The 25628-nt window shown below is 50.1% G+C and overlaps 1 protein-coding gene across 9 annotated transcripts in view; it reads left to right on the top strand.

Moving 5' to 3' along the window:
* LOC111147959 (TraB domain containing 2A) overlaps positions 1 to 25628 on the top strand; it is a 129557-nt gene that overhangs the window by 23882 nt on the left and 80047 nt on the right. For 7 of the 9 annotated variants that reach the window (XR_002640660.1, XR_002640661.1, XR_002640662.1 and 4 more), the window contains exons 3-5: positions 12680 to 12826; positions 15163 to 15337; positions 20844 to 20934. Coding sequence is in view for 5 of the 9 variants with exons in the window: in XM_022504260.1 (XP_022359968.1) it covers positions 12680 to 12826; positions 15163 to 15337; positions 20844 to 20934 (413 nt within the window). In the remaining 4 variants the exon portion in view is untranslated. The remainder of the gene's footprint in view (positions 1 to 12679; positions 12827 to 15162; positions 15338 to 20843; positions 20935 to 25628) is intronic. The other 2 variants (XM_022504263.1, XM_022504264.1) reach the window with 1 other exon arrangement.

Here is a 25628-nt window from a genome sequence, read left to right as displayed (position 1 = left end):
CTTTCACTAGGCCTGGGGGATGAGAGGTCGGTATTTGTTCTTACTGTCACCTCAGCATTATGTGGGATTTGGGGGAAGGAGGGGTGTTAGATAGCAGGGGGCGCCCGTCCCAGAATACTACATGGGGGGAATGTAAACAACAGAAATGTGTTTTCTTGCAATTCTAGAAGGTCAAAGTACAAAATCAGGGTGCTGGCAGGGTCAGTTTCTGGAGAAGGCTCTCTCAGCTTGCAGCTGGTCACCTTCTTGCTGTGTCCTGATGTGCCCTTTACTCTGTGTGTGTGGGGGGGGCGGGGGGCGCCGGGCTTGCTCCAGTGTCTCTTCCTCATCTTCTAAGGACTGCAGTCCTATCAGACCAGGGCCTACCCTTAACCCTAATACCTCCTTAGAGGCCCTGTCTCCAAATACAGTCAGATTGACAGGGCTTCATCCTGTGAATTTGGGGGTGGGTGGGTAGCACAGTTCAGTTTGTGACAGGAGGCCCATCTGACATCAGGCAGGATGAGGACTGGGTGGAAGGGAGAGAGAATGGTCAGGAGGCCTGACTGAGGAGAGAAGGAGGAGAGGAGAGACGTGCAGGGTGTTGAAGGGGTGGCAGGCAGGGAAGAGAGGGAGGGCCAGGTGCGTTCTGCCAGGCCTCTCCATGGGCTCTCCTGCTCCTCAGGAGCCGGCATCACTTACAAAAGGACAACCTGCCAAAGGACCAGTTGGAATGTCACCGAAGATGAGTTTCTCTCGTCCTCATGCTTGAGTCCTTTCGCTGTGAAGAGCTCAGGTCCAAGTGCTTGGGAGCGCTTTCTCCACCCCCTGGAAAGCAGACCTCAGTGTCCGGAGAAGTGTGTGGAAACCTTACCTCCTGTGTCAGGCAGCACGTATGCACATGACAAGAAAAGGAGCAGGATTTCTCACCATCTTGCTTTGAGGGGCCAGTCTAGACTATTCCACAGGAATAGTCCCCTTTCAGGTACAGAAGGAGGAGGGGTTTTTCAGAGTGGCTGGAAGGGAGAAAATAAATGAGCTTGAGGAGGACATCCCCACGGCCTGGATACCCAGGTGAGACGGGAGAGGCCAGGACCAGAAATACTCAAGGGGGGACTCGAAACAATATGGGGCGGAATGTTCTGAGGACAAGGAAGACCTTCCCCTCCTGCTCTCCAACTATACTTCAAGGGGCTGAATGGCTCTCAAAAGTGAACTAAGAAAAAAGACCCAACAACCCACCGCCCCAGAAGGTGAGGCCTGCGCCTGAACAGATGTGAGCCCCTTTGTTCAGGGAGCTGGGAGGCTGGTGGGGTGGTGCGGGCTAATGGGAGCCGCATAATGGGCGGTGCCTTTCATATGCAGAGCAGCCCTTTGATCTGAGGGGGATGAAAGTGCTGGAAAGTGGAGAGGCTCGATGGGGGGCCTTTGTCTTTGACAAAAAAGGCATCTGCCGGACTCGAACCCCCTCGCCTGCTCCTTCAGCCCAAGGGTTCCCGCAACAATGCCCCGACTGGGACCTGGGTCTCCCCACAGCTGAAGAAGTCTCAGGAAAGAGAAAGAAGCATGCTGCAAATGTTGGACAGGGAGCTTAATCGATTCTTTCCACAGCCCAGAAAGAAAGGGAAAGAGAAGCGCTGTAGGGAAGCAAGGGGAGAGCGGAAGGGGAGACATGGGGGGGAGAGGGACGGGGTGGGGGGTGGGTAGCAGGACGGAAGGGTGGCATTTGAACACTGGAGTAAACTGGTAGTAGCCGTGTTACTTTTCTGAAGACAGTGCAGATGAGGTGAGTATGTGGCATTGGAGGGATGGAGAACGTACTCAGTTAATAAGACATGTTTTGGGGTGGACTGGTACTGTTTTTTAAATGACAGTATAAGGCAAGCACAATATGAAAGCAGACATCCATCCGGCTCACTCTGTTTCCAGAGGGGAAAAGAAAGTCCCTTTAAGTCTCTGTGCTGTCAGAAGCTCTAATTGTGTAATAACTTCCAATAGTTCTTCCTTTCTTCCTGTCTCTTACCCTTCTTGAAATCTTAACCAATACTCAAAACAAGGCACTTGGCATTTGGCTTAGAGGTATTTGCTTGTGGATGCTTTTTGAGTCTATTCTGTGGAGTAGATGGCCTCCTGGGCCACAAGCCTGGTGGTGCTGTGTCATTGATGGGACATCCATCTGGTTGTCATGTGTGTGGCTTGGGGGGGGGGTGGACAGGCATGTCCTGTGGAGGGCTGTCCCTTCAGGGGCTGTGGTTGGGTAGGGAGTTGGGAGAGGAGGGAGCATGGTGGTTTTGACGTGTCTCACTTCCCTAGCCCGAGAGAGGGTCTGAAAGACGAGGACTGACCTGACATAGTGATCTCTGGGTGCGGGGCACAGAGAGTGACTTTGAGGCTGTCTCTGAATCTTTTTACCTGAGCAGTACTGTTATAACCAGGACAGGGCCAGAAGTAGGCATACTGCCTGTCCTTGCTGAGAGGTGCCTGGGCCCTAAGCAGTTGGGCCTTGCGTTGGGAGAAGTGGGCTTTAGACACCTTGGAGAGGTCAAGGCTGGTCTTGCTGCCCTCCTGCTGTCCTACCCAGCTTCTCATTGGAAAAAGCATGAACTTAGGAGTCCATAGATCTAGGGTCAAATCCTGGCTCCCTCCTCATTTCTTACCTTTTTGACCTGGGACAAGGTACTGAACCTTTCTGAGTCCGTTTCCTCATCTGTAAAATGGGGTTGATGAAACAGACACCTTAGGATTGTAATGAGGAATGAAGGAGAGAGCCTCCGTAGAGGATCCAGTGCATAACAGACTTCTGCTAGAAGCGCGTGGTTACCTTTACTCCTATCACCCTAAGTGGTTGGGCTTATTTGTACCGACTCAGTACGCTCTTATACCTCGTTCCTGTTGACACATCTCTACACATTTTTTTCCCTCTTGCCTCCTTTTACTCATAGACACTTTTTTCAACCTGGCAGGAGAAACTGGGACAGCATTGGGGGTTGAATTTTATGAGTTCAGTAGTTTGCCTCCTTACTTGAATCTTGTCAGTGATTGGTTCAGGATCCTGGTTTTAAGCCAATCAGCATGCAGAATTCTTCTGGCTTCTCTGATTGGTGTAGGTGTGAGCACGTGTAGTAAGTTGGCTCAACTAGTTGGAAGAAAGGAAAGGTTAGAACCCCGGTGTTTGCTTGCCTTGGCTTATCTTGAGTTTTCTAGTTGTAAGGGTGGTCCAGAAATTAAGCAGGTGCATAGACCAGGGGAGCCTTAACCTTACTTCGCTTCTTGCTTTTGGCTTTCTGCTGTGTGAGAGTCTGTTTCCTTATGATTTAAACCGACTTAGGCTCTGTTCATCCTGATCCCCACTGTCGCTGTAACTGCTTCGTAGAAACTCCCCGTCCCTTATTTGAAGTCACCATTTTTCTTTACCATTTTATCAAATATGTGTTTTAAACAATATGGTGTTTGGTCTTGTTCTCAAATTATTATAGAATAATTATATTTGAATATATATATGTGTGTGTGTATATATACATATTTCTATAAATGGAACTATATTGTATACTTAATTCTATGTCTTGCTGGTTAACCAAAATTGTGTGTTAGTCATCCATGCTAATGTGCGTGGCCACTATTCATTTTCACTGTTGTGTGGCATCTGCTGCAATTTTTTAGTTCTCTTCTTGATGGACTGTTTCCAGGGTTTTGCTGTTTCAAATGATTTTGCTATAAACATTCTCATAGGAGTCTCCTAGAACACACATGCGAGAAGTTTCATTCCCACGTGCTATCATTTTGCTTTCTATTTAATTAAACTGTAGTAAGGAAAGCTGGGTTGACTCTCTAGGGACACTTCTGTGAGCCTCGGTCTTCCTGCTCAGACTCCTCTTTAATTGGCTTCAAAGGTTATTGTTTCCTTGGTGTCAGGAATTAGGTACCCATGATCTCCCTCCACTTGCCACCTTCTGCTGGCTCCAGGATGACCCCTTTGCCGCTCCCCAGCACAGTCTTGGAAACGCTATTTCCTTCTACCAAGAGATGAGACCACTGTTTTTATAGTAGGACTGGCTTCTTCAAATTCTTTGAGAGACAATGCAGCTGGGTCTGTCACCTGCAGAACCTGACCTAGCCATAGATTGGCTCCTCCTGTTCGTGAGAGGCTCTAGATCCTTCCTGGTTGGGCTGTGGTGAGGGTAGGAGCTGGGTCTGTTACTCCTGTGTTCGTTACCCTAACAAAGTCCCACAGACTGGGGCCTTAAAATAACAGAAATGTATTCTCTCCTAGTTCTGGAGGCTAGAAGTCCCAAGTCAAGGTGTCAGCAGAGCCCCGCTCACTCTGAAGGGCCTAGAGGAGAATCCTCCCTTGCCTCATCCAGCTTCTAGTAGTTTCTGGCAATTTTGGCCTTTCTTGGCTTGTGGGTGCATCCCTCCGATCTCTCTCTGTGTTGGTCATCACATGGCTGTCTTCACTGTGTGTCTCTACAGTGTCTTCCAGCTGTGCATGTCCGTCTGTCCACATTTCCCCCTCTTGTAAGGATACCATTCCTGATGGATTCGGGCTCACCCTAATGACCTCATCCTAGCCTGATTACATCTGCAAAGACCCTATTTCCGAAAGGTTCACAAGTAATGGGGATTAGGACAAACATATCTTTTGGGGGGAGAAAAGTCAACCCATAACATCTTCTTTTTACCCCCTCTGCTGCTTCTCTGGCTGGTTAGGGAGATGAACTTTGGACAGACTTGTCTTGCCTGACCTGTGGGGACTTACACTTGTCTTGTGGGGATGGGAACTCCTTCTACCAGGAGCTCTAGCCTTTGTTTTCCTTCTTTCTTTCTGGGCTTTGGTACTGGTCTGGGTGACTCTGACTTCCATCTCCTTCCCTCGTGGAGCCTTCACTCTGCCCAGATGAGATGCTCACTGGATGTTTAGCTGTTCCTACATTGGGCTTACTGGTTGTCTTTGCAGTTGTCACACTCCTGCTGCCCCCTGGGGAGGGACTGGCTCCTGGTGACATGCTGGAAGCAGCCTCCTAGGATGAGCTTATAGTACCCTCCTCCATCCTGTTTGGACTCTCTGTGGCCAGGCTGGTCCCCACCCCCATGCCCCAACCCCTTTGGTCATGCTGGTGGTGCTTCTTTCTGGACCCTTGCTAGCTGTTGCTGTCATCACTCCCTTTGTCTGTTCTGGGCTTGTAGATTTGGTTGCTGCCACACGCACAGCTCTTGTGGAGGTCCTGTGGCTGCCAGTGCTGCCACCGCCCCTGTTGTTGTCCCTTTGGCAGAGCCTGTAGGCCCCGTGACTGCAGGAGAGTATGTGCTCATGGTGGATACACTGGCCCTTCCATGAACAGAGGGTCTTTGGGGGTACATTGGATTCCCTCACCCTAGCATGAGCTGAGGAGGTGGCTCAGACACCATGGGGACCATATGGAGGCTCCTCATGGTCACCTGACCTGATTCCCTTCTCTGTGGAGCCCGGTGGCCTGTGCCAAGGGGAGGAGAAACAACAGAGACAGAGAGGACAGACCAGAAGGGTCTGCTCCCCTCCCTCCCTGAAATGGAGCAAATCAAATGCTTCCAAGTGGAAGAGCGTTTGAGGTCCTCACGTGCCGTCTCCCCTTTAGTGCAGGACACCCCCCCCATATGGACATTCCAATTTTGATTGAACAGTCTCAGTGCCAAGGAGAGCAATATTACAGGTCCCCAGGGAACATCCTTGTACACTTCTTTATTGGACATGCGGGCTAGTACTTCTGTAGGAGAGATTCCTAGAAGTAGGACACATGCATTTTCTGTGTGGATGGCTGCTAACAGATTGTGCGTGTATGGAAACACACATTGTACTGTTATATACAAAAATGACTACATGACAGTCATGGAGGAGACAGGGAGCTCAAAAAAAAGAAAGGACCTTCTAATAGTAAAAATGTCCCACAGTAGAGCAGAGTGCCTGACTTGAGATAGCAAGCATTCAACAAGAAGAGCTTGGTATATCCCGGAGAAGCACTGGGAACCTCTCCAAGATGGCAAGTCCCCTAGTGGCTTAATTGGCCCTGAGCCCTTTCAAACATCACGCATCTTCCAAAGGAGCTCCAGAGAACAGCAAAGGTTTTGCAGGACCTGTCCCGAAGCATTCTGAGCCTGTCTCCTTGTGTGTTTGCGGAGACCTGCCACGGGGTTCTGCTCGTCCTCTGCCATAGACCCAGGCCTGTCCATTGTATCCCCAGCTGTGTTGGCCCGAGTTCTGCCAGGACCCTCCACAGGTGGCCTCAGGAGATAAATGAGTTTTTCCCAACAGGCAGAAGTCCTCCTGTGTACCCTGAAGATAGCAGGAATGTTCAGTTGCAAGCTTCAGGTGTAGCTGCTGTTTCTTACGGTCAAGGACAGAAGTCTTGACAGGTTTCAAGGGAAGTAGCCTGCTTAGCTCTAAGATCTTGGATCTTTAGATCTTTAGCTCCTTCCCCTGGTGGCCCCTGGTGGCCTCTGGTGGCACGTGTAGCATGCTTCTCACGGCCTGTGGCTGGGCAGGCCAACAGCTTGGCGCTAGGTTATGGAGGGTGGGCTGATGGGTGCCAAGCCCATGGCCACCATTTGGGATGTGGTTTTGTAAGTCGGTCACTTCTCTTTTGCTGATCAGGGTGATGTGCCCTCAGACAACCACATGTCCTTGAATCACATGCTCTCCTTGTATTCTTGCTGCCACAGTGCTCCTGTGAGGTGCTGAGCGTGCCCGCGGTGTGGCTGCTAGGGGACCCGGGAATGCTGTCATAGATTTGCTGCTCTTGGCACCTCCTGTTTTTAACAGCTGGGCAAAATGTAGCTTCGGGCCGAAATAGCGACTGTGATGGCCTGTCCCTTTCTGGGGTTTCCATCTCTGCTTAGAGGTGCCCACTGGGTGTTTCTTAATCCTTTACTGCCCTCTGTGATCTGTTGCTGTCATACACCCTTTTGTCCTGTCCCACTCCCAATGGGCACCCCCTCGGGATGGGGACCAAATCTTCATCCCCAAATGCAACTCCACTTCCCAGAGGACAGGCTGACGCTCTAGGGGGTGGGGAGGGACTGCTGCTGTTACTATTTTATTATTATTATGTAAGTACATCACGCTAATGACTTTGCTGACCGCCTTCAGGTGCTCAGAGTTTTAAGGTTCTACCACCTCCCCCTCTAGTTCTCTTTTCCCTGGAGCCTCTTGGTTGGCCCTTAGGTGAAAAAATTGACAGTGAGAGACAAGGACCCGTGTGAGGTATCTGTCGCTCAGGAATTTTTAAGAGAATTTGTTGTTCTGTATCAGCCCAAGTAGCTTGGCAGGATGGTAACCATACAGGAGGCATAATTCTTGGAACTTCCCTGTGCACTCCAAAAGCAGAACTTGAGAATTTAGAACATGGCTTTCTTCTGAAATGATGTTTTTGGGGGTAGTTTCTAGGTTTGGCCACAGAGCATTTTGTTTGCATGCAAAACTGCAGAAGCCATGCTGTTTCAGAAGCATGCCGGTCCCTTAGCCCACATCCTTCCTGGTGAGGATGTGAGTCAGACTCCAGTAGCTACGGCGCAGAGAATTGTCATTCAGGGCCAGAGAACCGAGCCAGGAATTGACTGCAGGGCCGTGCACACCACGGGCTCTCTGGAGATGGTTCAGATTTTAAAGAGCTGGATGTGTTTGCTCTTCATTTCTGCAGGTTCCTGAAGCTCTCACCCTAACTTAATTCCATCAGTGACTCCCAGCCCCGCCGGCACAATGTGGGTGGTGGTTTGCGCTAGGGTAGCTGTAATTACAAAACGTGCGGGGCGCCTGGGGGGCTCAGTGGGTTGAGCGGCTGCTTCCGCTCAGGTCATGATCCCAGGGTCCTGGGATTGAGTCCCGTGTCGGGCTCCCTGCTTGGGGAGGAGCCTGCTTCTCCCTCTCCTTCTGTCTGCTGCTTTGCCTACTTATGCTCTCTCTCTGTCAAACGAATAAGTAAGTAAGTAAATAAATAAATAAGTAAGTAAGTGCATGTAAGGGGGCGGTTGCACGGGCTCGTCATGGTTTATGTGTCTCTCTTGTAAAGCATGGAGTAGTCCTGAATGCACCATATGGACGGACACCCAAGATTAAAAGACATAAGCAGGCTCTGGAGCAGTGGGCAGAGCATGCCAAGATTTATGTCAACAATGAAGTAGTGGGTAATGAGTTGCAATCTGGGGTTTGGAAAACACTGGCTCCGAAGGTTCCTGGGAAAACCACGCCATCTGGGTATCTGGAGGAAAAGGCTTCTCTGATCTTGCAGAAATGAACCTGAGTCCTTATAGGATTGTCTGAAATCTTCATCTGTAGAATTCTGCCAGTGTTTCTCCTTGGGGCCTGCCTGCATCTGCCTGAGCCCAGAGCAGAGGTCCTGGGGACAAGGGGAGCAGAAACATGTTCACCTTTAGCCCAGAAGGCTGACCTATAGCTGGCATAGTTCCAGTAAGGATCAAGAATATGCTGGTTGTGAGGCACCCGGGTGGCTCAGTGGGTTAAGCCCCTGCCTTCGGCTCAGGTCATGATCTCAGGGTCATGGGATCGAGTCCCGTATCGGGCTCTCTGCTCAGCAGGGAGCCTGCTTCCCTCTCTCTGCCTGCCTCTCTGCCTACTTGTGATTTCTCTCTGTCAAATAAATAAATAAAATCTTAAAAAAAAAAAAAAAAGAATGTGCTGGTTGCTACATTCATAAAGGGTCTGGTGACTGCCTGTAAATCTCACTAATAGTTAATATTGAATGGAATGATGAGCACCATAGAAATTGTGTGTAAGTTTTGTGAGTGTTAATTCAAAGAAGATATTTATGACCTTGTACTCCCTGCATGTCACCTCCCCACGTGCGCACTAAGCATATACCCACCAGCTTCATTTAGTGCAGCTCCCCATGCCCGGGGGGAGCTACTCACGTACATGTACTAAGTTGTACATGTACGTGCTACTCACGTACATGTACTAAGTTGCACGGTACAGCAACTTGTGCTTGATGATCCTGCCACACTAGGACAGCTCTGGGTTGGGGGCAGTGGGGCCACCTCTTGGGGTGACCGCTGGGCTTCTGCATCCAGCCTGCTTTCTTATTGGAAAGGTTGTAGGAAACCTTCATTTTGTCCCTTCTTGCAGCCAGAAAATTCCCTTTTCCTCTTTTGTGATTTGCTGTAGTCACTAATGTTATCTTAAGGATAAGGATAAGTCTCAGGCTGCACGTACTTCAGAAACCATGGAGGAGAGCCCTGTTGGCCAAACCCTGGCATTTTATTCCATGATTGTTTTGTCTTCCGTTGCAATGGATAGCTTCAGTTTGTCCGTGGAAAGGCATTTATCTGAGTGCTTCAAGGCCAAAGGAGCACAAACAGAAAAGTGCAGGATATCTGTACATTTATTTGTCTGTCTGTCATGTATCACCTATCTGTGGGCTTTCACTGACAGAGATTGTCCCTGGAAAGATACACAAGGCAAGGACCCCAGTGATTGTTTTTCAGGAGGGGGATAGGGGTACAGGAATAGGAGGGAGCTCTTTTTCTTCGTACTGTTTGAAATTTTTACCACATTCATATAAACTATTAAAAAAAGAGTAAGCTGAGACTGACATGTTTTGACTTGTGTCTCCAAATCCTTACGTTGAAGTCCTAACCCTCAGGACCTGAGAATGTGACCTTATTTGGAAATCGGGTCTTTACAGATGATTTAAGATGAGGTCACTGGGGTGGGCATTGATCCAATACGACTGTGTCCTTTTACAAAGGGAAAGTTTGGACACAGACCACATGGGGAGTGTGCCACATGGAGCTTGGAGTTCTGTAGCCACAAGCCAAGGGACGACCGGAAGCTAGGAGAGACTCTGGAACAGATCCTTCCTTAAGTCCTTCAGAGGGAGTATGGCCCTGCCAGCCCCTTGATTTTGGACTTCTGGCCTCCAGAACTGTGCGTCAATACATTTCGGTTGCTTAAGCCTTCCAGGTTGTGGTCCTTTGTTATGGCAGCCCCGGGGAAAGTAAGACACCAAGTGAGAAACTGTTAGCAAGACACCAAGTGAGAAACTGTTAGCAGAGTCTCCAAAGAAAGGGATTGATGGGCTAGAGAGGAGGAGGGGTGGGGAGAGGGAGTTGGTTAGGGATGAGGTTGGGGGGGTGCAGCATGCACGGCCGGGCCCACCCCACCTGGACCCTGTGCTTGCTGCTTTGCCCTGCCTTCCCTTACTGGTTGCCTGCCTCAGTTCTCAGCTGGACAGGCTGCCTGGGAACAGATGTGATCCTGCGATGCTGGGAGGCTAGATCAGTGACAAGCCTCCTAGGAGAGGCCTCTGTGCCCATCATAATAGGACACAGTTGTTTGGGAGGAGTTTGCTAATCTGTGAGTCACATCCTGACACCTCAGATTTCTCAGATAGGCTCAGACTTCACCAAGCACAGCAAGGAGAGTGAATTGCCTCAGAATGACCCACAGTCATGAAGCCTGTCAGACTGTGGGGCCTTTCCAGGTGCCACAGTAGGTCTCTGAGGAAACCGGGTCTGGACCTCCATGGTGTCAGTCAGCTGAGTTTGGGGCTGTGTATTGTTTTTGTGGCTCTGTCTTGTGTTCCCTGACTCCTGCTCCAGGGCCTTGAGACTTCCTGCAGAGGACCGGGGGGAGTTACCTCCTACAGCTGCGGAGGCTGACACAGAAGGCCCCCGCCTGGTTTGCCCCAAAGAAGGCCCCTCCAGAAGGGCCTCAGGGCCCTGCTCCTGGTTGCATGGAGCTTGATCATCAAAAGTAAATTAATGTCTCAGCAAGGCTTTGGAAGTCTGTTCCAAACAGGTGAAATGTCTTTTGGGTGAAAGACATTTGACCACATTGAGAAGGGACTGAATAAACAAAGGCCTGGTTTAACCTGCCTGACGGGCCACACAGACTTCTCCATTTGGCAGATCGGCCCGTCCAGTGGGATAGGTGGCTCTGTCTTCTCTAAATACCAAGAACGCCTTCAGAAAAGCATTTCAAAGTCAGTGGGAATTCTTGGAAGAAGGTCTGCCAGCCACGGACACCTGGGCTTGTCCTGAATGCCTTTAGGAGAGGGCAGCCTCCATTAGCACGGGTTTGTGAGCCAAGCACAACTTGGTTCAGAGGTGTGAGACCTTGGCCTGGGGCTCCACAGACCTGAGAGGGGCTTCATTCTGCCCCTCCCCCTCTTCTCCATAGATTTGTTCCTCCAGCTAATCCAGAGAAGTCACTTAGCCATTCCCAGTGGTGGTGGAGAGGTCCCAACTGTGTGGCTTTAGAACCCAGAGGCTCATCTTTGTGGACGGCCAAGTTTCCTCACTTAGATCATAATTTGTGGACATGCACCTGGGTGTGTCTGTCAGCTCATGTCATCAGAGAGGGGTGGGGACAGGGCCTGGCCCAGAAGGTCTGGACCCAACAGAGAGGAGGGGGACATTTTGAGAGGAGAGGAGGGGATTCTACCGAGGGACCTGCCCCCGCTGCCTTGGGTTCAAGCCTCAGGACACGGGCAATAGCGTAACCAAGGGAGACCAGGCCCCTGGAGGAGGGTGTACAGCAGGCGTGGGTCACTATGGCCTATGGGAAGCAGGTCACCGAGCCCCCCTGCCTCTTTGCCCTCAGAATGAGGGAGATGTGTGACAGGAGGAAGTCAGGGGTTGGGGCTGCTCAGGGTCATCTGCTGACTGGAGACACGTAATATGTTGTCTCCAGAGAACTGAAAACTTCCTGCTGAAGACCTCATCGAGTGCTCAGGTGTCAGCACCCGCCTCTCTGTCAGCAAATGGGGAGGGAATATTCCAGCCAGGCAGTGTCTGTACATGATTACTGGGGCAGCACGTGGAAGGGCGGCTGTTGAAGGTGACGTGTCTGCGTCCACACCTGGGAAGGGCAAGAGGGAGAGAGTGCCATGGCATCTTCACTGTGGTCGGGAGCCAGTCCCATCTGGTGCCAGAATCCCACCTCCCCCTCTGTCCCAGCTCTCCAGTGCCACAGAGAATCCAGTTTTGTCAAATTCCTTGAGGCTGGATTTTCCCAAAGGATGTGCAGTGAACCCTTCTCTAGTGATGTGTGGCCCAAATAAATTTGGGAAACCTGCCACACTCTCCCTTTGGAAGAACCCACAGCTCACATTAGTGGGTATCAGAGACTCTGAGAAACCCATACAGATGAAGCTGTTTGGTTTTGTTTAGCCCTCGTTTCCTCCTTTTCTATAACTTCTATTAACTGTAACTTCTATTTATGTCCCGCCGACCCAGTGAACCCATTAGGCAGCAGACACCCCATTGGTGGTTAGAACAGACTCGTGGATGTTGTGTATAGGTTCCTGTCTAGTCCTTTGAGTAAGTGAAGCGGTCATCAGTATGTGCCTGTCTGTGTGCCCAGCTGCCTCCTGCCATTCCTCCCCAGCTGCTTCAGACATTCATCGCAAGCCATTCTCTGGTCTCATCATCTCCTGGGGACTCTCATGGGATAGCTCCTGGTGGTCTGTGTTCGTTTTAAGACACTTCCTCCCGTGTGACCCACAAGGGGCCAACTTGGGTAGGACTGTCCTCCTTTACTTTGGACACTGCCCAGGGATTTGTGTTCCCTTTCTCATCAGCAGCGTCCATGTCCTTGCACAACAAACCCAGAGGTGAGGCCATTGCCAACCTTGGACAAAAGAAATAAGATGGCAGCTAATGATTGCTGTGTCGGTGAACTTAAAAGAGGTCCTGTGTTTTCTTCCCTTAGGTCATCTTTGCTTTGAACCAGACCCTCCTGCAGCAGGAGAGCCTTCGAGCAGGCAGCCTTCAGATCCCCTACACGACGGAGGATCTCATCAAACACTATAACTGTGGGGACCTCAGCTCTGTCATCTTCAGCCATGACAGCTCCCAGGTGAGGGCCTTGGTCCTCTGCCCCTTTCAGCGTGCATTTAAGCACAAGAGTAAAGACATTACCTACTGACACCTGGACCTCCTGTGTACAAAGGATCGAGGTCATAAAGGGCTCCAAAAATAAAATTGGGCAGGTTTAGATGTTGAAGGAGATGCTGCAGCTAACAGAGGCATTCTTTATGCTACTGGGAACTGGGGGCGTTGATGAGCGTTAATTCTCAGATTGAGGCAAAGAATGAAGCTTCGAGGGATCCAGCAGCCGGGACGGTCTCTGGGGCACGGAAGGGATCTGAGGGCGAAAGCCCCCTGGCTGACTTAGGCAGTACTTCTGGGAAGTGACGGAGCAGAACTTCAGCTGCACCTTAGCAGTGGCTTCTAGGAGCACGTCAGCAGGATGGGTTGGATTGTGCCCGTGACCGAGCTGGTGTAGTGAGTGACACACGGGACAGGTTTTACCTGTGGCCTTTCAAGGGGGAAGGAAGCTCAGAGTGCAGCCTCCCTACGGGGATGTTTGTTACTCTTTTATCAACAAGTTTCCTGGGGACAAACCATGGCTTCCTACCCTTCCCCCACCAATACCATATGGCGGTGGCAAGTGCCAGCTGAGCTTGAGATGGGGAGTGTGTTGTTTCCAGCCCCAGGACCAGCGTCCTCATGAGGGAGGAGGGTGAGAGTGATGCTCGGGGTGTGTTAGATCTGGGGACCCTGTTGTAAGGCAATGTGCTTGAATATAAGAGGTGAACAAGGAATGGCAGCTTGGGGAGAGGGACAACAGAGGCTGGACCCAGCATCAGCCCCACAAGCGTCAAAATAGTTAATGAGCTTTCTGGAGAGTCTAGTGCTGGAGGAAGTAAAACCCAGGCGAAGCAAGCAAGGGGAAGGGGAGAACAAGGAATGCACTAAAGAAGGAATAGTAGAGTTTATGGTGATGACAGTTCTTGCACTTGTAGTGGGTGTGGGGTAAGTGGGGAGACAAGTCATCGTCAATTGGGACACATTAAAATCTGAAATGGCAGGAAAAGCTAATAGGGACGGGGGATTTGGAAGTTAGATGGGTAAATGCGAAGGCTGGTGGGGGCAGTCAGAGAGACACCTTATGCTTCCCTTTTCTGCGGCTCCTTCATCCCTGGCCTGCTCACAGCGCCCCCGCCGGTGGTGTGGGGTACTGAGGAGGTGGTGCCAGGAGGGCCTTACTGGTCACGCTGAGGGGCACAGGTCAGAGGGCACATTTGGCATTTAGAAGGGACAGCAGGATGGCAGTGGGAGGCTGCCCTGCACACTCTGGGCGGCCTGTGGGGAGGGGCGGGTACAAAGGGAGTGCTGTGCTGAAGAGAAGGGACATGGAGAAATGGACAGAAGGATCGCACATAAACGACAGGATTTTTGAAAAGACGATAAAGGAATAGATGAAGGTTTTGGATTTGGAAATGAAAAAAGTATCATTTCAAGTAAATAGCCGAAGAGGATCTGTTGTTGGTGAAATGGAAATTGATGGCTGTGCCACAGAATAAGGACGTTCAGAAGGCCTTGGAGGGGCTACTGCAGGTGGGAGAAGCTGCCTGGGTGGATATCCTGTTTTATAAGCTTGCAAATAGTGAAGCTTGTTAAATCCCTGGGTAGAGGAGAGAGCGCCGCACCCAGGATGAGGGGATCCGGGTGGGGTGGGAGAGAACCCGCGTGTCGCTGGGCTGCAAGTACCACCCGGACGGTCATAGTTTTGGTGTAACGTCACCATTTGTTAGTCCAAACACCGCAGCTGGCCAAGATGTGTGCCGGAGCCAGGTGAAATATTTGCCAGGAGGGCCAAGAACACCGGAGAAAGCAAGAGGAAGACATGGGAATTGGAGACGTAATGACAATGAACATGTATGGAATTTAGAAAACAGTCAAATGGCTATAGGCGTTCCACGTGTTTGGTGGTAGAATCATAATTATTGGTTCTAAACTATGTATTTATGTAAAAGTATTTTCCTAAAGAAAGCATGTGTGAATCCAACAAGTGCAAACTCGGAATGTGCTAAGGCAAAAGATAGGGTCTCCTTATACAAACACATGGTGCCAAGCACTCTCATTTAAATGGAAGAGAAGCGCTGTCTAAAATAGCCCAAGGGTTCTTTCAGTGCTTCGTTTACTGTGTTTGCACCTGGGTTACAGACAATGATATCCCAGTTTGAGAAAAAGCAGGTGGGAGACCCCACGAGTGGTGCGCCACCCCACCCCCCCGCCCCCGACAAACGCTTGACTGTCTAGGCTGGGTGATTTGGTGCTCAAATTAAGCAACTTCGTTTGTTACTCTGTTGCCCCTAATTTTTTCCTTTTCTCTCTCTTTTGGCGGAGGTTCCCAATTTTATTAACGCCACGCTGCCGCCCCAGGAGCGCGTCACGGCGCAGGAGATCGACAGCTACTTCCGCCAGGAGCTTATCTACAAGCGGAATGAGAGAATGGGGAAGCGGGTGAAGGCGCTCTTGGAAGAGTTTCCTGACAAAGGCTTTTTCTTTGCCTTTGGAGCTGGTGAGTCGTAGGTTACCTCTGCTGGGACGCTGGGCTTGGATGCTCCCTCCACGAGGGGCCTGCTGGGGTGGCGCCTGGAGAAGAGCTGAGTGGCAGGCACCTTCTTTGCCGTAGTTCACTCGCCAAGAGGCTCGGCTGATGCCCCAGCGCCCCGCAGGGCTGCAACTTCGCTGGAAGGCCTGGGGCGAATAGATCCCGCTGCTACCGACTGCTAACAGCGTACGGGGAAACAGACTGGGAAAATGATTTTCTTCTGTGGGCTTTTTGAAATAAATTATCCCCTCTTCTTTTTTTTTTTTTTTTTTTTTTTTTAAAGATTTTATTTATTTATTTGACAGACAGAGATCACAAGCAGCAGAGAGGCAGGCAGAGAGAGAGGAGGAAGCAGGCTCCCCGCTGAGCAGAGAGCCCGATGTGGGGCTCGATCCCAGGACCCTGAGATCATGACCTGAGCTGAAGGCAGCGGCCTAACCCACTGAGCCACCCAGGCGCCCCAAAATTATCCCCTCTTCTTGAGTGATTCTATCGCTTTCTATCTTTGCCCCCTCCAGAATTAAAGATGGAAGTGCCAGAGGCTGGTAGGGTGCAGAGAGACCATTTGCTGGCTTCCGCTTTCTCCCTTCATTTCTTCCACTAGCTTCGTAGACTTGGGAAAGTCACCTCCCTCAGTTTTTCTTATGAGTAAGATGGGGGGTTGGAGAGAAGCTCTTCCAGAGTGGCTGGAGAGGTCCGGTATAATTATCACTTGACCTCAAGATCCTGCTTCATTACAGCAGCGAAATCCACCCCCCCCCCGCCCCCGTAACATAACATTCACAGGTTCCAGGGATTAGGGTGCAGATTTCCGGGGGCCATTTCCACAACATGTGAAAATTAGTCAACATGCTAACCCCATATAAGTAGACTAAAGGCCAAGTATCACGTGATGCTCTCAATAGATGTAGAAAAAGCTGTTGATAAAGTGCAGTATTCTTTCATGATAAACACACTCCTCAGAATTGGGCTAGAAGGGAATTTACTTCATCAGCCTGTGAAAGGTCAGTATGAAAAATCCCACATTAATGTTTAATGGTGAAAGCCCAGAACAGTTTCCCCCTAAGGTCAGGAGTAAGACAAGGATGGCTGCTCTCAACAATGTAAAATTAGACACAGAAAAGGAATAAAAAACATTTAAATTGGAAAGGAAGAAGTGAAACTATATTTTTTCTCAGGTGCAACGGTCTTGTGTATAGAAAATGCTAGGTAATCCATCAAAAAACTGTGAGCACTAATAACCAAGGGTATAAGGAGGCAGGATACAAGATTAATATACAAAAACCAGTCATGTTTCTATATTCTAGCAATGAAATTTTGAAAATGCGGCTAAGAAACCAGGGCCATTTATTTATTTATTTATATTAAATTTAAATCCAACTAATTTAAAGCACACATACAGTGTGTCATTAGTTTCAGAGGTAGAGTTTAGTGATCATCAGTCTTATATAACACCCAGTGCTCGTTACATCATGAGCCCTCCTTAATGTCCATCACCCAGTTACCCCTTCCCTCCACCCACCTCCTTTCCAGCAACCCTCAGTTTGTTTCCTATGACTAAGGGTCTCTTAACGGTTTTTCTGAAGCCAGTTCATTTAAAAGCATAAAAAAATGCTTACTACTAAATCTAACAAGTGACATGTATGATGTATAATGAAAACTAAAAATATAATTGAAAGGAATTAAAGAAGACCTAAGTAAATGGAAAGACATCTCATGGTCATGAATTGGAAGACTTGATAAATACTGTCAAAATGACAGTATTCCCCCAAATTGATCTATACATTCAGTGAAATTGTTATCAAAATCTCAGCTGATGAAAATGTTTTAAAATTAGCTGGTGGTGGGGCACCTGGGTGGCTCAGTGGGTTAAAGCCTCTGCCTTCGGCTCAGGTCATGATCCCGGGGTCCTGGGATCGAGCCCCACGTCGGGCTTTCTGCTCTGCAGGAGCCTGCTTCCTCCTCTCTCTCTCTCTGCCTGCCTCTCTGCCTACTTGTGATTTCTGTCTGTCAAATAAATAAATAAAATCTTTTAAAAAAATAAAATAAAATTAGGTGGTGGTGATGTTTGCACAACTTTATGAATATTTCAAAAATCTCTGAATTGCACACTTTAAAAGGATGTATTTTAGGGGTGCTTGGCTGGCTTAGTCGGAAGAGCATAAGATTCTTGATCTCCAGGTCATGTGTTCGAGCCCCTCATTGGGTGTAGAGATTACTAAAATAAATAAACTTAAAAAGAAGATGAATTTTATGTTACGTGAATTATACTCAAATAAAGCTGTTGTGGAGAAAATGAGAGGTTGGGCTCCTATATTTTGTTCATTGAAAAATGAACAATTTTGCCTTTGGTGGCTGGTTCCTCTGAGCTGGGTGAGTGGTTTTCCTCTTCCCTAAATCATTCTGTATTTGGATTGTGCACTGTGCCGGGTCTTACTGTGCCCACAACTGGCCCATCTCAGTAAAGCTGTTGGCTCTGGTCCTGCGGCACCCTATAGGAGTTAGGTCCCAGAAGCCCTCATGGTGTCTGGTGGTGTGATGGTGGCTCTCTGTTGGGATGCAGAACTGGTAGCTTTGTCCCAGTGGCTGTGCTGGGTCCTCCAGGAGGGAAGGTGCCAACCCCTGAGCATGGTCTTTTGCTTTCCGCTCCTGCCAGACTCAGCTGATGTCTCCAAAGCTTTCCTGATGTTCAGTGGTAAAGAGTAGGGCACTGGGTGCTGGGGGAAAGGTGGATGCTTTGAGATGACAGTGACTCGCCCTGCGGTGTGAGGCAGGGCAGCAGGTTGGTGGGCAGGTTGATCTGAGCAGATCGTGGGGCAGGCCCTCTGGTTGGGGACTGTGCTGGACAGAGGGCTCAGGTGAGTCTGCAGCACCTGGGCTAGCCTCATTCTCTGGGTACAGCTCGCCGTACTGCTGCAGCTCTGGGGAGAGGCCTCGCAGCCGCTGGGCATTTGGGGATCGGGAGTGCCCTGGGCAGCTGCTAGTGCCAGGTTCTCTTCCCTGGAGCTGCTTTCTCCACCGCCTGAATCCATTTCTCCTCGTGCCTTCCGAAGGCTGTGTTGGCTGGAGGAACCCCAGAAATTGCTCCTGACACATAGTACTAGTGGTTTAAAATTTTAAAAATCTGCAGTTAGCAAACTTTTAATTGCAAAGTGAGGATAACCGAAAACTAAAAGCTCCAGCATTTAAAAGCAAACAGCAGCTTCTGCTGCGGGGACCTGGAGATAAAATTTAGAGATGAGAAATGGAGCACGCCTTTGGAATAGGAGGAAAATTAAGTCAAACAAAATAGCTCGGTTCTGTGATGAGAAAGCATTGGTAATGGGGGCAGTTCATTGACTTGACAAATATTGTTTGCCTTCCTGATTGGTGGAGAGCGTGGACTCTGGAGCCAGACCCCTGGGGTTTGAGATGCTATCTGCTTCATCTCTCAGTGCCTCTTCTCACCTGTAAAATGGGGATACTACTCTACCCACCTTATAGGATTGTTGGCATGGGGGGGCGGTGTCCAGTGATGTGTAAAGCACTGCACCTTGTAATGTTCAGTGACTGTTTATTTTTGTGATCACCCCCGCTGTGTGGGCTTGGTAATGGCTGGGGGAGTGAGGTCAGGGCAGCACTCTGCAAGCTTAGTAGCCACACCCCCTTCCACCCAGCCCAGGCATAATCTTGTATGTATGTATGTATGTTTATATAAGTGCATGTGTGGGGGGTGGGTAAGGTAGGGTAAGGTAGGAGAGGATTGGGCGGGGAGGGAGAGGGACAAGCAGATTCCCCTGAGATCATGACCTGAACCGAAACTAAGAGTTGGGCGCTCTACTGACTGAGCCAGCCAGGTGCCCAGGCATAATGTGTGCACTTCTGCACCAGGGTTAATCTGGGCCTTGCCAATGCCCCTTTCATCTGAGCCAGTTGCCTCTCATCAATCTTGGAGTCATAGACCCTACAATTGAACCCGAGAATGGAGTAGGGCCCAATATCTTCTGCCACAGTCCCCGCCCTCGGGCTTCCTAGGGTCGCAGAGGCTGATCCAGGTTCATTCTGTGGGACCAGGACACGGGAGAGACCTACAGACCACTTGTCGTCTCTTCTGCAGCATGGATGTACCTTAATTTGCTGTCCCAGTCTCTGGTTATCGAATACTGAGGTGTCAAAATTGCATAGACTCTGCCGCTGCTTAGCATGTGAAGTCCGGAACCTGTTTTACTTGTTTTCTAATTTAAAGTGGAGATAATAACAATCCCTCTAAAGTTCTATGCCATCACATGATAGATTGCTACAATTTAATGGGCCATTTAGGACATTAAAGTGCCATACACTGTCACAGACAGGGACATGTCAGTTCTGAGCATCAAAACCAAAGGAGGGGCGCCTGGGTGGCACAGTCTGTTAAGCATCTGATTCTTAATCTCAGCTCAGGTCTTGATCTCAGGGTCATGAGTTTGAGCCCTGTGCTGGGCTCCATGCATGGAGCCACCTTAAAAAACAAACAAACAGGGTGCCTGGGTGGCTCAGTGGGTTGAGCCGCTGCCTTCGGCTCAGGTCATGATCTCAGGGTCCTGGGATCGAGTCCCACATCGGGCTCTCTGCTCAGCGGGGAGCCTGCTTCCCTCTCTCTCTCTGCCTGCCTCTCTGCCTGCTTGTGATCTCTGTCTGTCAAATAAATAAATAAAATCTTTAAAACAAACAAACAAACAAACAAACAAACAAACAAAAAACCTGAAAGGAAAGAAGGCTAATCTCAAGGTCTACTTTTGGCCTTTAAAATGTTTATTTGAAGATGTCACCACAAGCTTATCTGTTTGATCTTTGTTGTTTTTTATTAAAAGGGAAAAAGTGAGGGGCGCCTGGGTGGCTCAGTGGGTTAAAGCCTCTGCCTCAGCTCAGGTCATGATCTCAGGGTCCTGGGATCAAGCCCTGTGTCAGGCTCTCTGCTCGGTGGGGAGCCTGCTTCCCCCACCCTCTCTGCCTGCCTCTCTACTTGTGATCGCTGTCTGTCAAATAAATGAATAAAATCTTAAAAAAAAAAAAAAAGGGAAAAAGTGAAATAAAATTCAAGCTGAGGTTTCCAGCTATGGTGGCTTCTGCTAAACGGAGGTTTTAACTGTACATTTATCTTTATGTGTCAGACAGAAGGGGGCTTGGGTCTTAGAGGTGGTTGGCTTGTATAAATGAGGAGAATGGTCAGGACTGTTAACAGTGCCTTCAGAGGTAGAAGGTTGGGATTTGGTGTCTAGGCTGTCCTCTTACTGTGTGATTCTGGGCAGCTCACTGCACCTTTCTCATCCTCTGTGTCCTCATCTCTGAAATAATGGTTACTGCTCCCTGTCTACAGACACTCTGGAACTCTCCTGGGCTGGAGAGAAGGGATGGAGGGTTGCCCAGATTATTTCTTTGATCCGGGGTGTATGTTTGGGGGTATGTTTAGTAATCATGGGAACTGCCGTGTTTCTGATCGTTTTTCTTCCCGCAGGTCATTTCATGGGCAACAACACAGTACTTGATGTCTTGCGGCGCGAAGGCTATGAGGTAGAACACGCCCCTGCTGGACGAACCATCAACAAGTAACCTTCCTGTGCTTCTATCCTGGTTGGGGAGCAGTTAGGGGGACCAAGACCCCCACGGGGCTGCCTGGGCACCGAGGCGGGCTGTCCGCTGAGGGGCTCCAGAGGCCCCAGCAAGGCTCTTATCACCTTTCCCATCTGGTGGCTAAATGGACACTTGGCACTCAGCTCAGCTGGCATCCTGTTGTGGCTGCGGCTCTGTCAGATGTGGGTCGGCTGCAGGCACTTTGGGCAACAAAAGACTGTGGACTTTTCCTCACAGTCTTGGGGCAGAGAAGGAGAAGGGAAAACTGCTCCACGGTCCTGGGGCCCCCAGGATGGGTGGTTTGGCTTAATGCTCAGTGCCCTTCCAGTGGGCATTTGGGAGGTTTCAGGGAGGCAGATAGTGGAATCTGTCATGTTGTCAGGTCAGAGGGGTTAAAGTCGCAGGACGCCCCTGTGAGACCCATCTTGGGGGCAGGAGTCAAACCCCTTCCCTTTTCCTGAGCTCCCCCCGCCCCCAGGTCAGTTTATTTCTAATTTTGATGGCCCTGTGGATACTTCCTTCCCCTTCCATACTAGTCAGCTTGGGCTGCCATCCCAGAATGCCACAGACTGGGCACTTGAACAACAAAAATGTATTTACTTCCAGTTTTGGAGGCCAGAAGTCCAAAATCCAGGTGTTGGTAGGTTCAGTTTCCGCTGAGGTCTCTCTGGCTTGCAGATAGTGCCCTCCATGCACACATAATCCCAGCGTCTCTCTCTGTTTAATTTCCCCTTCTTACAAGGACACCAGTCAGACGATCCCAGCCCACCCTAACAGCTTCATTTTAACTTAATCACCTCTTTAAAGGCCCTACCTATGAATGCAGTCACATTCTGAGCAACTGGCTGTCAAGGCTTCAACGTAGGAATTCAGGCCAGAACACAAGCCATTCCTCGCTCCACTTCTTCCAGATCGTGGTCACCAGCGCCCCCTCCTGGCAGAGATCTCAGCGCTGCTGAGGAGAATGCGGAGGTGGTGGGTGGTCCTCTGCTGAGGGAGTAGAGAGGGGGTAGGAGGTGGTGCCTGCTTATGGCTGCCCTTCCCCAGGTACCCTCTCTCTCTTCAGAATCTCCCTTCAACTCATGTTGTTTCAAGCCAGGGCCTCTTGCTAGCCCCTCACTCCAGAGGGTCCTCCCTCACAGTCCAGTGACCCCCCCGGGGGGGGGCAGAATTCTGCCAGTCTCCCTCAGTACAGCCTGGGCCCGTCTCCCCCCGCTACTTCATACCTACGTGCAGTGCGTCAGTAGTAACCATTCTGCACTGGCACTCCTTCTCTGCAAAAGCCCTCACCTGAAGACTCCTCATTTCTCACCTTCATCACACCTCAGGCCTCCTTTCTCCGGTTCGCTCCTCTCCTTTCCCCTGGCCCTCAGACTCTGATCCATTCTTTCCTTTCTGTGGGACTAACCTTGCAAGTGTCCTTTCCTCAGACACCTTCAGTGGTTTCTCCCTGTTCTTTTCCAAAGTCCGATTTCTGTGCGCTGATGTCTCAGCTCCCAGACCCTACCGTTTTTCCAGCACAGGTAGGCTTCTTGCGTGGGAAAACCTCCCGTCTGGGCTGCTGCCCGTCCACCTCCCCCTGACAGGGAAGACCCTGCCCCTCCTTCATCCAGCTCTGCTGATGGCCCAAGTGTGGCTCTTTCTCTCCCTCCTCTCTTCCTTCAGCCCTGGATGGAGAACCCAGCCCTTAGTGGTTCTCTGCTTGGTTTGAGGGGACTGGGTCTTTCCTCACCTACTGGCTATGTGCTCCTGGATAGCAGGGTGGGCTGGACCCCCTGGTCCCTTCTCAGCTCCCCGCCCTGCTGCGGGCTGACTCGGCTGCTGTTTGGCACCCAGTGCTTGTGGGTGCTGAAGAGGACCCTGCCGTGCCCGTGTGTGTATGTGTGTATGCATGTACGTGTGTGCATGTGTACGTGTGCATGGGTGTGCAGGTACGTGTGTGCATGTGTACTTCCTACGTATGTGTACTTCCTACTTCTCTTTCTAATCCTGAAACCTGCCTCTGGGAGGAAGTAAGGTCAGGAATCACAATTTTGAAAATCTCTCTGTGATTCTGACGCACAGTGAGGGCCGAGAACCATGCTGACATCCAGCCCGGCAGCTCACATTTCCAGGAGAGGAAAGAACATTTACTGATAGATTGTCAGGTGTCAGCCAAGTTCACACGGACACTCAGTTAGTCCTCAAAGCCAGCCTGTGAGGCAGGTGTTTCTTCTCCTTTCTGGACAGACAAACAGAAAGATCACACAGGTCATCAGTGCCATAGTGCGGCTCAGACTGCCCCACCTGCGTGTCCCTTCTCTTTCTGCCCTTTCTTCTTCGATGTTTTACTTCCCAGATCCTATGTCTTTGCTCATGCAGTTTCCTCTGCCAGAGGGTCAGTTGTCATCCCTGCCCCTAATTCTGTCAGAATTTGTGAGGTCCAGTACAAATGCCCTGTCTTCTTCTCTGCTCCAGCCAGGGCCCACCCCCACGCAGGAATTCCCGAGGGGTTTCCTGTGTGCATCTGTGGTAGCTGTCCTGGCGTCTGGCACACCCTATGTGCTCCATTTGGGTAAATGTCTATGACTTTTCAGTGGTGAGCAGTGCTCCCAGGGGAGGCCACAAGGGAGCAGGAAGTCCGGAAAGGAGCTTCTGTTCAGGAAGAGGAGGGGGCAAGGGGATAAGGGCCTAGAGCTGGGGGGAGGGTGGGGAGAAGTGTCCACAGTGAAGGTATTGGCGAGGGCCAGTGCAGTGGCTGTGGACGCACCCACTTCCTTCCTACTCTCCTTAGCAGCCATCTGATAACCCTTGAGGGATGATTCTGATCATATGGAACTTGGATCTGGGACAGGCTGTGTGAATGAGGGGGCAGGAGGCCTTCCAACTGGTGACCTAGCTTACTCCAGCCCTGCCAGTCCCTTGGGGTTTGGGGTAGACCAGTACGAGGTGGTCAGAGAAGGGCTGTATTTTGGAGTAACGGGAGGGCAACTGGCAGCCACTCCCCTCCACTGTCACGGGAACACACAGCTGGAACACACAGCTGGAACACACAGGAAATGCCGCTGGCAGGGCTCCTGCTGGGCTGATCCCAAGGATTTAGCCAGTCCCCCACACCCACACCTCTTCCAGAATAATGGAAGCTGTAGGGTTTTTGTTTGTTTTTGTTTTTGTTTTTGCTGCCACAACAAACTACTATAAACTCCAAGCAAAGGATTATTTTACAGTTCTGTAGATCAGAAGTCTGACATGTCTCATTGGGTTGACATGATGTTAGTGGAGCTGCATTCCCTTCTGGAGCCTCTAGGGGAGAATCTGTTTACTTGCCTTTTCCAGTTGACAGAGGTTGCTCACATTTCTTGGTTTGTGACCTCTTCCCCCATGTTCAAAGCCAGTGACACTGCATCTCGCTGACCATTCTTCTGTACTTACATCTCCCACAGGCCACAGAAAAGTTCTTTAGCTTTAAGGATGCATGTGATTAGATTGAGCCCACCCAGATAGCCTGGGGCAATCTCCCGTCTCGTAGTCCTATGTCACATCCAGAAAAGCCCTTTTACCAGGAAAGGTAACAAATGTATTCACAGGTTCTGGGGATCAAGATGTGGACTTCTCTGGGGGTCATTATTCTGCCTACCACAAATCCAGTGAGGATCTGGTGAATGTTCCTGAGGCTACACAGGCGTGTGCTCGAGGCTTCTGGCCATGCTTGCTGGCACACATCCAGTGTCACTCATCCCCACACAGAGGGACTGGGAGGAAGGGGCATGCACATGGAATGTGGACTGTGAGCTCAGCCCTTTGTGAAGTGTCTGAGTCGTTTCAATCCTCACGGCAGGCAGGCGAGACAGCTCAATTTCACAGAAACAGCAAAGGCCCAGAAAAGCTAATTACCTTGCCCTGGTTTCCAAGCCTGGGCTCTTTCCTGGATACCACATGTCCTCCTGTGGGTGTGTGCCCAGGAGAGGGGCCACTGCCATCCAGTGTTTCTTTCTTGGAGACTTCCATGGAGTGAGTAGATTATATGAAATTCAGGCAGGGGACAAACAGTTTCTCCGCCCAAGAGTCCTCTACTGTGGCCAAAATGACCATGGGCCTAGGCTTCATAACATAACTAGAGGTTTTGCTAAACTTTGGGAATTCAGATGGACCAAAGCATGGTAACCTATAACCTCAAGCTCTGATGGGATACTTAAGCTAGCCCAGAAGTTCTGGGATGGATTGGGCTGTGTTCAGCCCCTGGGATTTTCTGTTCCTGGCAGAGCAGCAGCCACCCCCTACTGCCCCAGGGACCCTTAAGCCTATGCCTGAAACCTTGTGAGCATTTGTCTGTAGGGTCTCTCCCAGGAGATTATAGCGACACCATGCTATACTCTCCATATTTTCTATAGTGAACTAGATTAGCTTTATAAACAAACAAACAAAAAAATCTTAATGATGAATGTTATTTGAAAATGGCACTGAATCCTTGTTGGGACCTAGGGTAAGGAAGTTTATTTTCCTGGTCCTTAGTTTCCTCAAATGGTAAAGTGGATGTTATGATTCCCCAGGACATCTCAGCTGTGAAATATGAGAAAGATAAAAATCAGGAGAAGTAAAATCAATTTCTTTTGGATTAATCTACCCCCCCACCCCCGCCACATGCAGGGGTAATTAACTTGGTTCTCAAGCCCTGGCCTCGGCTACCTGC

Source organism: Enhydra lutris, unplaced genomic scaffold (assembly GCF_002288905.1).
Source record: "Enhydra lutris kenyoni isolate GAN:26980312 unplaced genomic scaffold, ASM228890v2 scaffoldscaffold18, whole genome shotgun sequence".
NCBI lineage: Eukaryota > Metazoa > Chordata > Mammalia > Carnivora > Mustelidae > Enhydra > Enhydra lutris.
This window is presented reverse-complemented; position numbering and strand designations above follow the sequence as displayed.